At 33.6% G+C, this 13674-nt stretch overlaps 1 protein-coding gene across 1 annotated transcript in view; it reads left to right on the top strand.

Moving 5' to 3' along the window:
- The first annotated feature begins 1427 nt into the window (after positions 1-1427).
- Positions 1428-13674, top strand: part of LOC126886133 (putative inorganic phosphate cotransporter) — a 39572-nt gene continuing 27325 nt past the window's right edge. Inside the window, exons 1-3 of the mRNA XM_050652979.1 lie at positions 1428-1602; positions 6159-6298; positions 9016-9328. Coding sequence (XP_050508936.1) covers positions 1482-1602; positions 6159-6298; positions 9016-9328 — 574 coding nt within the window. The 5' untranslated portion in view covers positions 1428-1481. The remainder of the gene's footprint in view (positions 1603-6158; positions 6299-9015; positions 9329-13674) is intronic.

The raw sequence follows: 13674 nt of genomic DNA, 5'->3' as shown, positions 1-13674 counted from the left end.
GGATTCCTAGAAAACTAATATTGAAAAAATTAATTATGTATTATACTTATATACTTATTAAGCATATTTTCTATCAGCTGAGGTGATATATTTTTAAAAAGTTTGGATACGATATTTGATATTACTGTAGGCGTTGCAATGCAGGAAAGTTATATTATGATTAGAAGACGACTATTCTCAAAACCTGGACAATTAATTTCAGAGCGAAGGAGTTGGCTACTGTGAAAGAATGTACAAAATATTTTATTTTTACATTATAATAATGACCTCTGGGTACATGCCAAATGTGTCAAGTGTTTTTTAATGAATATTTTTATTCGCTACGTATGTTTATGGTATTGTTCTTAATACGCATAAATCCAATTTTCAAAATTTTTGTTGTTTCTCATAGAGTGTCTAAGAATATAGCCGAACTTATATACTCCCTGAAACGAACCTCAGTTCTAACTACAAGACACAAAAGTCTCTATGGCTTAGTCTTGTTCTTGCTCAAGTCTTGCACGGTAAGTTTTGGTCTTGGTCTTGCTAAAATTAGGCGGTCTTGGTCTTAGTCTTGGTCATGGTCTTGCGAAAACGCAAGAACAAGACCAAGACTGCAAGACAAAGACCGATTTTGGGCAACACTAGGTATTAATTTTAATGTTGTGTTTAGTAAGTTAATTCCTCTGTAATTTTCCGGGTCCGATTTATTTCCTTTTCTGAAGAGAGGTATTAGGATGCTTGATCTCCATTCTTGTGGTATTCTGTTTTATTCTATTTATTATTTTTGTATTAGTTTTATAATTTGTTTAGTCAAATCTTGTCCTCCGTATTTTAGAAATTCGTTCAATATTCTGTACTCTCCTGGAGATTTTTATTTTTTAATTTTCTTAATGCTTCCTTTACCTCCCTCTCCTCGATGTTTATTTCTTCGTTTGTCGTTAGTTTGTCTTATAGAATTGGCCTTCTTTAATTTATTTATTTCCATACTCCGCTTTTCTAGTGACTTTAGATAGATAAGCTCCTATAAATTTTAAGACACTTGCATGTTATACATGTTTCACACTCTTGCATTTAATGCGTAATATTTTTGTCATTTATATAATCACATATAAAGCAATGATCATATCGCTTTTATCTTCGTATATCGTTTGGAAAAATACTATTAAAACTAAAAGTAACTCCTAATTAAATAAAATATAAACGTGTTATACTGTAACACAAAGTTCTATTTACTTTACCTTTAGAAATATGTACATCAATTATTATTTTTTACGTCATTTAATTTAAAAGTTCTCTTTTGTACAAAATTATTTTAGAAGATTCAGTTCTTTAATTAATCTTATTCATATTACTTAATCTTTAAAAAAATAATTATCTATTTACATTTGAATTTATATGTGTTGTGTTAGGTATTTAGATATAGCTACCTAACTCATAAAAGAACATACTGTCCTTGGTTAACAGTTTAGTTCAGTGTTAACAATTAACTGGTTGACACGATGGTTCAAGATAATAAAATAAGTAACAATTTGGTGTATCAACTCGTAAATACAGAAATCAAAGAGGGAGATGACGTAACGGCAAGAATTGAAGAAAAAAAGGATGACAAAATAGATTCTGGTACGTATTTGTTTTTTTTATATACGTATATGTATAAATTAGCACACATAATATCTCAACATTTTACAAAAATGGCTGTTACCATATGGTTACGCTGGGCTAATACATAGTAAATAGAATTTAAAACAAATCACTTTGATTAAAAAAAAAAAACAAAGCTTCAAATAAAAATAAAATAATCTATGTTTTCCTGGTGGAAAGTTTTTACCAAAATCATATACAGGAGACTGAAGTGTGAAGCGGAAATCAACGAGTCATAATTTGGTTTTAGGAACGCTTTGGGCACAAGGGAGGCAGTGTTTTGCCTGCAAGTATTAGTAAATAGGTGTAGAAATATGAACAATGATGTCTACATGTGCTTTGTAGATTACTTGAAGGCCTTTGACAATCTAAGACATGACCAACTAATTGAAATTCTACAAAATATAGGAATTGATGATAAGGACATATGAATTGTGACAAGTCTCTACTGGAATCAGACAGCCAGGGTAAAAGTTGGCAATTCGTCAACAGAGAGCATTGATATCAGAAAGGGTGTGCGAAAGGGATGTGTTCTCTCCCCTCTTCTTTTTAATATTTACTCTGAATTTACTAAATTAAAAAAAGGACTGGATGAAGCAAACGAAGGCATAAAAATAAATGGAGAATTGACAATGTGGACGATACAGTCGTACTTGCCAATAGTATCGATGAACAGTATCTTATGGGCAGAGTACAAAGAGCGAGTGAAGAAAGAGGACTTAACCTCAACATAAATAAAACAAAATGGCTTATACTTGTACATATATATTACCTTGGAACTCGAAATGGGATCAAACAACCGAAAACGACCTTGAATTGAAAAGGCTAGAACAACATTTAACAACATGAGAAATATATCCACCCATTGCGGCAGATCTCTCCCACTAAAAATACGGCTGCGAAAATGCTGTGTATTTCCAGTCTTGCGGTATGGCGCAGATGCCTGGACAAAAACGGAAACATTAAAGAGGAAGCTGGAGGCATTTGAAATGTGGGCGTACCGACGTATCCTCAGGATATCCTAGACGACTCACATCACCAGCGTCGAGATATTGCGTCGAATGGGAAAACTAAAAGAAATCTCTTTCACAATTATTAAGAAACAGAAACTTGAATACCTCGATAATATTATGAGACATGATAAATATCATATATATTATGAGAAGACACTCATGGCTTCAAAACTTACGCCAATGGTTTGGACTAACATCGATCGAGTTATTCACAAACGCCGAAAACAAAATTAAAATTGCTATGATGATAGCCAACGTCCTCAACGGACAAGGCACATAAAGAAGAATAAGGTTTTCCTGTAATATGGTTCAATATAGTCAATACATAATCCTACATCGTATCTTTTATGTTGGGTCTGACCCATTGAAGATCAGTTGTCTAGAGCATATATCTTAATCTTTTATTATTTGTTATTGAACATACCCAATGATCTATCATCTATATAATCAAATCGGAAATACTTGAGCATCTTTTTAATTTGATGAAAGTTGAAGGAGATTGGCCGTCCAAGCATTCGGCCAGCATGGGCCGAACATGCGGCCCATGCTAAGGTGATCCTTATTTGTAATTCGGCCATTTGATTGTCCCTGACAATTTAGATTTCATGCCCTAAGTATTTATATTTATGGGCAGATACTATTTCGTTGACGTCGACTTTTGGATTCTCGCTTGGTACCAGGTTTGTCATGTGTTTATATAAACTTTTTATAGGCATACTGTATATAATAAATAAAATTAAATATAATGGTATGGAACCCAATTGAATCGAACCGAATATAATCGAATATATAAGAAGTATTCACTTCTGTCGGCACTCTGCAAGTGCCACGCTCTAATTTTTTATATCCTCTTAAGTTGTTCCTTTATTTGATATTTTCAAAACTAAAGCTTTTACTTGTCTCTTTTTTTGATTTGTTTATATATGTATTTAGCTTTTTTACAGGCCTTTTAGGCCCAGAGCCTTGTTGTTCTTTTCCATAGCTTTCTGTTACTTGTCAACTTCTTCCAGTCTGTTATTCCCTTTTCTTTTAGGTCTTCTATTACCGCCTCTCTCCATCTCTTTCGTGGTCTTCCTCTCTTTTTTTTATAATCTAGTACTCTCCATGCTATTTTCTTGACCACTCTGTCATCGTTCATTCTTTCTATATGGCTCAGCCACTGCAACCTTCTTGATTTTATTAAGCTATCAATTTGTAGTTCTTTGTAAATATTATAAATTTCCTCATTTGTCCCTCTTATTAATCCTTTCCTTGTTCTCTTCCCTCCTAATATTCTTCTAAGTATTTTCATTTTCCATCTTCTTACTGTTTATTTTGTTGTTTGGTTGAGTATTCATGTCTCACATCCATATATCGCTGTTGGTCTTATTATAGCCTTATAAATCCTTAATTTCGTATTCCATGACAGCTGCATTGATCTTAGCAAATAATTCATGGCTCCCGCAGATCGATTGGCTTTACTCAATCTGGCATCAATTTCTTTCATTTTTTCACACTTGTTGGTTATCCTTGATTCTAGATATAAAAATTCGTCTATTTCCTCAAACTCAAACTCTCCTAATTGTGTGCTTACCTTGAACTTTGCCCCATCCTCCCTTTTTCTTCCTACTTTCATAACCTTGCTTTCCTTTTGATTTATTTGTAGACCCAGCTTATAAGCTTCATTTATTAATTTTACTGTTATCTCTTTAAAATATTTTTACTCGTCGCTACAATTGCCACATGAGCTGCACATCCCACTAATTGATTACTCTTGTAAAATATGTGTCCATTTCTATTTAAGTTGCTATTCCTAATGATTTTTTCGAGTATCATGTTAAAGTTAAATATTAGCGTTGATAGGTTCCTTCTTTTACCATTACGTTGCAGGTTTTATGCTTCAATGTCATCGTCACTAGTTTCTTTAGCTTTGTAGGTACATATTTCAAACTCTTCTATAACTTCCAAAATTCTTTCTCTCTTGACAGAGTCGTACGCCTTTTTAAAAGCGATGAATAATAAAATCTAATAAAATATTTGATTTGTTTTCTTTCGTTTAATTCTAGCTGTTTTATTTGTACTTTCCGTTGTTAGGTATTCAATTTTCTTTAGGTATATTTCCATACCAATCTTTGTATATTCCTGTTCCAGTTTTCTCATCATAAACCTGAGGTCATCTTCGTCTTGTGCGGTCACTGTTTTGTCGTCAGCAAAACTTAGGGTATATAGAAAGAAGAATGGCCAAAAACATATCCGTCTATCTGGCTTTTGTAGATCTTAAGAAGGCATTATGCTCGATGCCTAGAACCAAACTATGGGAAACAATGGAAGACGTCGAATTTCCACGAATATTAATAAAAGTAGTAAAAGCACTCTGCAAGAATAACAAAATAGCTATTAAAACGGGCAATAGAATATGCAGTCGTATTTTAGTACACCATATTTAGCCATACGGCTCACACTCTCTCTAAGGCAGTCCTATTTTTCAGATTTAGCCATATGGCTTACACTCCCACTAAGGAAAAAGTTGACTCATCCCAGATACCTACGGCATCAAAACGATTGAGCTCTGGTGGGACTCTCTCCGTGTTGCCGAGCCCTTGGTGACTTGGTATGCAGGTGTATCTCCCAAAAATTTTCGTACTCATCTGGCGGTTGTAAATAGTACAGCTTTCTGCATGATCTTGTAAAGATGTTCATTTAGACCCAGCTTTTTTATGCTTTCGAGGAGGTTCTTCGGAATGACCCCAGTAGTAGACATAATAAAAATAGGTATCGTCTGCATTAATATTGTATATATTTCTGTATTTGTCGATCTTTTCAGTAAATTTAGTACGTCGATTATTGTGCTTAGGTATCGCCACATCAATTAGTGTTGTTTGTCTTGTTAATTTATTAATTAGTACGAGATCTGGTCTATTATGTGCCACTGTTTGATCTGTGAGTACAGTGCAGTCCCAGTATAGCTTGTACTTGTCATTCTCAAGCATAATCTCAGGGAAATATTGATAATATGGGAGATGGTCCGTTTGGAGAAGTCACAGCTATCTCTTGATGGAGGATCTTTCCCACTGAGTCATGCTGTTCCTTATATTTGGTTGCAGCAAATGCCTGGCAGCCCCTTGAAATATGTTGGATGGTTTCTTGGGCTTGACATCCATATCGGCATTTGTCGTTTTGGATCTGAGGGTCTTTGACGATATATTTTTGGTTGGTATAACCTGATCCTGAATGGCCAGTTATGAACCCTCCGTTTCAGGGAACATCTTTCCTGATGTCAACCAATAGTTGGACATATGTCTTTGTATTTTCGACATAGTCTTGGCTGACCTCATTGGGATGTCGCCCGTACAGAGTTTACCCATCCAGGTGCGCATTTTTTCGTCCTTAGTGAGGTGATTTATGCGCATTTCTGGTTCCCTCAGTTTGAACGGTGTTGTGTCATCTACTGCGCAGATAGCGCGATGTAGAGCAGATGTCTCAGCTTGCAGATGTCTCAGTCCTATTTTTTTTATTATTATTATTATTTTGTATATTTTTTAGGTCCCAAATTTGGAAAGCGCCATGTGCAAGTTATATTTTTATTTACCCTTTTACTCATAGGATATTGCATAAGAGTTAACTTGTCTCTCACAATTGTGGCTATGACAGATCCGAATGCCAATGAAAACAAAGATATTCCGGTAAGTGCTATATAAATATATAGTTATTATTAAAAGACACAAAAACAAAGAAATGTTTTGTAATAATACTACATAAATTATCTAGTGGTATTATGAGATTATTTTTACTCCGCCGTTAGATTTCGTCATTAGTTTATTTTTTAACAATAGCCTTCCATAACAAAACTCTTACTAAGAAATTTAAAAAAAAATCTTGTTCACAGTAGTAGCGATTCTGTTGGGATTTGTTAACTATATTAACTTTCCGACCAACTTTTTTGTTACAGGGATGACCAACGGGGTCAAAAATGACCCCCAGTCAAAAATGACAATTGACAAAAACATAAGTTGTTTGAAGAAATAAAATAATGTATTAGTAAAGTTAATGTTAGTATTGTATCAATAAATGATAAATAAACATTATTAAAATATATTTTAATTACAACTGAACAAAAACAGGAAGTATCATTCTGAACATAGAACTAAAGAAATTTTAAAATATACACTAAATTTACGTCGCCATAGGTTTAACAAACAGTTTTTTTTTTCAATATTGGAATGTTTCTTACAAACAATTCCACATAATATACGGTATTTAATTAATATAAAATTGGACCAAAGGAGTTTGTCTGTGACCGCAAATTCAGAAAATATTTTTTTTTGTAAAAGATAGGAAATTTTTTTTAATAAGAAAATTGATGAGTTTAAAATTGAAAATATTTCTGAATTTATTAAATAAAAACATACATTGGGGTCAAAATTGACCCCCCTTGGTCATCCGAAAGTTAAGTGACATACAGATCATCCGTACACCCATTACACTTATTTTAAAAAAAATTGTTATACAGGGTGTTTCAGTGGAAGACGAAAATACTTGACTGGTGAATAGAGGTCATTGAGACGGTTCTAGATATACTACATTTACTGCCTCACCGATTTTTATAACTGAGTTACATGGTGTTTTATCGATATTGCCCATTTCTTTCTGGACCCATAACTTTAGAACCACCCTGTATATTTTTTTGATATTTAGTACACATATGTCTCATCTATAACCTAAACCATCTAACTAATAATCACAAGAAATATCCAGGTTTGGACTAAAAAAATTATAAATTCAATGTAACCTTAAAACAACACCCTATATATTGGAATTTTCAAAATCCGTTTGCATATTTGAGAAGAGCACAAAAAACTAAATTAAAGTGAACCTGTAAATAATCCGGCCCTGTACTTCCTTGTGATTACTGAATGGGTCGTTTCAATGTAGTAAATAAGTAGTGAATATTTATGAAATTAGTATATGTTCATTAACTTTAATACTTTATTATAAAAAGTTAGTAATATGTACTTGATTTTCAATTTCAGAGTTCTTAAAAATTTCAATATACAAAATTTTCAATACACAAGATTTAGCCATACGGCTCACAGTGCCTTTAAGGGAAAAATTGACTCATCCCAGATACCTACGGTATCAAAAGGATTGAGCTCTGGTGGGACTCTTTCCGTGTTATCGAGCCCTAGGTGACTTGGTATGCTGGAGTATTTCCCAGAAATTTTCGTACACATCTGGCCGTCTCGAGTAGTACAGCTTTCTGCATGGTCTTATAAAGGGGTTCATTTAGACCCAGCTTTTTTATGTTTTCGAGGAGGTTCTTCGGAATGACTCCAGTAGTAGACATAATAATAGGTATCGTCTGGGTACTTGCATTCTCCATTGTCTTCGTATTTGAATTTCCAGATCTTTGTACTTGGCAATCTTTTCAGTAAATTTACTACGTAGATGATTATTCTTGTTAGCTATCGCCACATCAATTAGTGTTGTTTGTCTTGTTAATTTATTAACTAGTACGAGACCTGGTCTATTATGTGCCACTGTCTAATCTGTGAGCAGAGTACCGTCCCAGTATAGCTTGTAGTTACCATCCTCAAGCATACTATTTACTTATTAGGCCATATTTACCCATACGGCTTACACTCCCTCTAAGGGGAAAATTTACTCATCCCAGATACCTACGGTATCAAAAGGATTGAGCTCTGGCGGGACTCTTTCCATGTTATCGAGCCCTAGGTGACTTGGTATGCAGGTGTATCTCCCAAAAATTTTCGTACACTTCTGGCCGTCGCGAGTAGTACAGATTTCTGCATGGTCTTATAAAGATGTTCATACAGCCCCAGCTTTTTTATGCTTTCGAGTAGGGTCTTCGGAACGACTCCAGTGGTAGACATAATGATCGGTATTGTCTGGGTACTTTGCATTCTCCATTTTCTCTTTGTATTTGAATTTCCAGATCTCTGTACTTGGCGATCTTTTCAGTAGATTTAGTACGTAGATTATTGCTGTTAGGAATTGCCACATCAATGAGTGTTATTAGCCATTATTTTTGTCATTATTATTTTGTAGTCTTTATTAAAATATATTGAGTTTATTAGTCTAACCTCTTTGGTAATGTTCTTATTTTCACAATCATATCCACGTCAGTTTACTCTACATTGTTAATAATAATAATAATAATACTCCAGTATACCAAGTCACCTAGAGGGTTAGATAACACGGAAAGAGTCCCACCAGGGCTCAATCCTTTTGATACCGTAGGTATCTGGGATGAGTCAATTTTCCCCTTAGAGGAAGTGTGAGCCGTATGACTATATCTGAATGAATATAGAGAGAGGGAGTGTGGGTCCTATGGCTAAATCTGAATAATTATTGAATATGTTGAATATATTTTATGTTGCAGACTTTTGACTGGAAAAACCGAAACGTCATCCTTTCAGCGTTCTTTTGGGGATACGTAACGCCACAGATCCTAGCCGGTTGGTTAATGACCCGATATGGCCCGAAGTGGTTCCTTGTTGGATCTATGGCTATTGGCGCAATATTGGGCTACGCTATACCTCTGTTGGCTACATATTATGGATCAACGGCAGTTATTATATGCAGAGTTATTCAAGGGGCTTCGCAAGGGTTCTTCGTTCCAGGTATATCTTGCTTTACAAGCCGATGGATACCAATCGCAGAAAGGGGAAGACTGGGCACGTTTATGTATGCAGGTAAGAAAAATCAAAGAAATATTAAAAAATGGTAAAACAAAATAAATTATCAATCGAAGTAGCACAGAAAACGACAATAAATATCGTTCCCATACCACCAGATTGACAACAGGTGGCATACTTTCTTTGGTTACAACCTCCCGAGATTTTCAATAATTATAAATCATACAGGATGCCGGGGAAATTAATATGAGAGAATTTTAAGTAATTAACAACCCATCTGCTCAGCGTGGTAAAAGTTTTAACAAAAAAGATTTCTTAATACTCCTACAAAAGAGTAAATGAATTAAAAATGTATAAACATTTTCAATTTCTTTGCAACACAAAAATACAGCAGCTGCATAATGTTAAATCAAAGAGTGCAGGAAGAGTCTATACCGGTTTCGGAGGTCTTTTCCCCCTAATCAGTAGTCCCATATCCTCTTCTCTCCGATTTCTCCAGGTATCATACTTCTACCACATTGAGGTAAGGAGGCTCATCTTAATTTCCTCAGCATCCTGTATGATTTCTAATTTTTGAAAATCTCGGGAGGTTGTAACCAAAGGAAATATTCCACCTGTTGTCAATCTGGTGGTATGAGAACGATATTATTATTGTCGTTTTCTGTGCTATTTCGATTGATAACTTATTTTGTTTTTCGGTAGATGCCTCTAGTTCATCCACGACATTTCGTTCTTTGCAATTTGGAAAGGCCCAAAGTATGATACCTGGGGAAATCGGAGAGAAGAAGATATGGGACTACTGATGAGGAGGAAAAAACCTCCAAAACCAGTATAGACTCTTCCTGCACTCTCCGATTTAACCAGAGTATTATGCAGCTGCTGTATTTTCGTGTTACAATGAAATTGAAAATGTTTATATATTATAAAAAAATTATCTTTAGGTAGAACAGCTCATGATCCAAATTATAGTTTCAAATTGATCCCGAACGTCTGGTATCGTTTAAATAAGCGCTCATCGTTTCCACTGGTGAAAAAAGGATAATTTTGAAACATTTTTGGATCATTTAAAATTATTTTGAACAACAGAAAACACATTAATTTTAAAAATCTAGAATTATTATTTATTAGAGTAACAAATTAGGTAGATCTGATTATGAGAGTTAATAGTTGTTCAATTATTAAGGGAATAGGCGCAAAATTTCCCGCCAATGTGTTTTAAATGCATTAATTTTTTTCGAATCCTGAGAAAACTAAAGTTTTTATACACTTCACTTGTACTTTGTCACTTTGTCTTTTAATCCATTTTAAACCAACTTCCCGCCAGACTACCTACCTAGAAATTTTCAGAATAGCTCAGAATTCGATAAAAATGCCATATTCAATAGTTTTTTTTATGAATAAATTGAGTTTTATTTTGAGTTTTAAGCAATTTTAAATATAAATAATGCAATAACATTTAGATCCCGTTGTAAAGTATGTAAATCAATGTTTGTTTACAAAATTCTTTTATGACATAGAAATTGAAATAAAAGATGTTTTATAATGGTAAGTAAACATGGTAAGCATTATAAACAGTCCTTTTTTTATAAAAGTGTAATTTTTTAAAAAATTTATACGCAAAATGAAAGATTGTATTAAGTACCGATGGCCGAAATTTCTCGAAAACTTCTATAGTGATTATTTTAATGAGTTACAGAGGTGAAAAAAAGGAGAAAATTTAGTGAGCGCTTAATTTTGATATATCTCATTCAAAATAAACTTTTCGGTTATTCTAACGGACTTTCGACCCTCGGTAATAATGTAGTCTTCCATTCTGCATTTAAATTTTTCAAAAATACTTATTAGTTTTCTCAGGATTCGTAAAAAATGAATGCATTTAAAAGGCATTGGCGCGAAATTTTGCAATTACGCCCTTAAGAGTGTAGGCGAAAATACTTTACTGAGCTATCCCTACTTTTTCTTTCTTTACACTTCAAATTACGTGTAGTAAAATTATAGAGATTTTGGTTCAATTTTTGAATGTTGTTGGTTAACCGTTACTTGTGTAATCGTTTAAATTATAGGATTATTTTTGCACTAACTGTGTATTCAGTTCAGTAAAATTTATACTTAACCGAGAAAAGTGGAAAAGTAATAACGTGATGTTTTTAATAATATATTGTTACTATGGAACGCTTATTTAAATTTTTATCATCTTTAACAACAAAATACTTGGATCACAGAATATATCCTGGTGTATTATCTGCTTGGATCTTCCATTAATAAAAGAAAATAAATAACTTTTTATAAATTTCACGTCTTAAATCAATTATTTATCAAATACACTATCAATCTTATTTAACAAACAACTAAAAGTATTCCTGAAGCCGTATCAAATATTTAAAATTGTCACTGTCTTGTCAACACATTATGTTCGACTGAGTGCATTGTATGACAAAGGTAGTGAATGTTCGATTTGTAAAATATCATCACGGACATGGTGTTAATTTTTTTTGAATCCCGGAAAAACTAATAGATATTTTTTAAAAATTTAAAGGCATAATGAAAAACTGCATTATTGCCGAGCGCCAGAGCCGGATTTAAGACAGTGGGGGCCCCTGGGCAGAATTGGTGTGGGGCCCTACCTCCTACCATTAAACAAATATTTGTTATGACTATGGTATGGTTAAAGTCCGGGTACTTTTCGAGATTTTTTAACTGAAAATTCCTTGATTATGTCGGACATGTCTAGTTGCTTTAAGGCATTGTATTCAATGCTCATTATAAAGAGATGGTTCAAACGCTCTTGGCCTATCATAGACCGAAGTCGATTTTTAATTAACTTAAATTTTTAGAATGATCTCTCTCCACTGCAGTTAGTCACTACAACGTTTGGAACCGCATCATTCACATTTGAATTTCTAACCGTCGGTACATTTGAAGTTCTTTACTTATATTTGATGAGCCGATTTCCTCTTTAAATGAATTGAAGAATTCTACAAATTGTACTATTTTGACACCTAGATTTTTATCTAAATCATTGCTATAATTGTCGGTAAGCTTCAGTGAGTGAGCTTCAATTTCATTGGGAGTTTAATTTTCCAAATAATGTAAAAATCCAAAATTGGAATGAATGGATTCATATGCCGAAAGCCTATGACTTGAAGAGGAAATGAGTGATTTATAATAGCTATAAAATTTTGAGTCCTAAATTTCTCTGATGTTGTCATTTCAGTCTCTGAAATATTCCTTAAAAGAATATAAATTTTTTAATTGAATTAAGTGCCGCCACTCCTGAATTACGGTCAATATTTGGATCTTGAAGAATACGACTTGTGCTGTTTATCCTCTCTAAGATTTCATTCCAAAATATTGCAAATATCCCTGTTTTCAGTAAACACACTCGATTATACAAACCATTTGTATCGCTACAAGTTTCAAATTGTTGCCCATCGTCTTTTGAAGTTTTGGATAATACTCCTTTAATCTGATTATAGCCTTTAACTAGTTCTTTTGCGGCATCACTTTTTAGGAACAATAATATTTCTGCCATGGTCAGCGTGTCTCTCGCTTAAAGACGTTTTTAAACATTCGATTAGCAAGTTGTATCTATATATAGTGGAAGTGAAAAATACATAGGGTCATTGATTATTAACCTATCCAGTTAGTTGTAGTAGTTATTATTCAATGATAGGGTTCATACATACCTGTGTAGTTATTAATCAATGATAGGGTTCATACAGTCCTTAAAAAATCAAAGAATTCTATGGCAGCAGGACAACACTTAGCTGCAGCTTCAGCAACTAAATTTAGAGAGTGGGCGACACATGGTATCTACAACACCAAGATATTGTGTTAACTAAATTTTAGCTGAACACCATTGTATTTTCCACTCATAACTGACGCATTGTCGTAGGGGTATCCCCTGCAGATTTTCAAATCGATATCATCTTCTTGCAAGAATGTCTTAAATATATCTTCTGCTTTATGACCGTAATTTGCCAAAAATACATTTATCTACTCTATGTCATATTAAGTATCAGTTTTTAGTTTGTGAAAACTGTCACAGATAGCAGTGCGTGCAGTAACAATGTATTTTAAATGGGATTTACTTTTTCGCACACTTTTAATGGGTTTTTTGGCACACTTTCATATAATCAAATATCCTTAACTTTCGCGTTGTCATGGTGATGACAATATGAGCAATGATTTACAACAAAATTTTTGACAGTTTTGTGGTTTGAAAGTAGTTAGGATTTTTAAATGTCAAAGTTATAAAAATTGTAGAATAGAAATGAATTCCAGTGACGAAGAGTTATAGTTTTTTTATTTGTTTATCGAAGAGTAGATAAAATATTGTATGAAACTGTGCGTGAAGTACTTTTTGCGAACTTACGCGATGTATAGCACTCGCTCCGTTGTCG

The sequence above is a fragment of the Diabrotica virgifera genome, chromosome 1 (assembly GCF_917563875.1).
Source record: "Diabrotica virgifera virgifera chromosome 1, PGI_DIABVI_V3a".
In the NCBI taxonomy this organism is placed as follows: domain Eukaryota; kingdom Metazoa; phylum Arthropoda; class Insecta; order Coleoptera; family Chrysomelidae; genus Diabrotica; species Diabrotica virgifera.
This window is presented reverse-complemented; position numbering and strand designations above follow the sequence as displayed.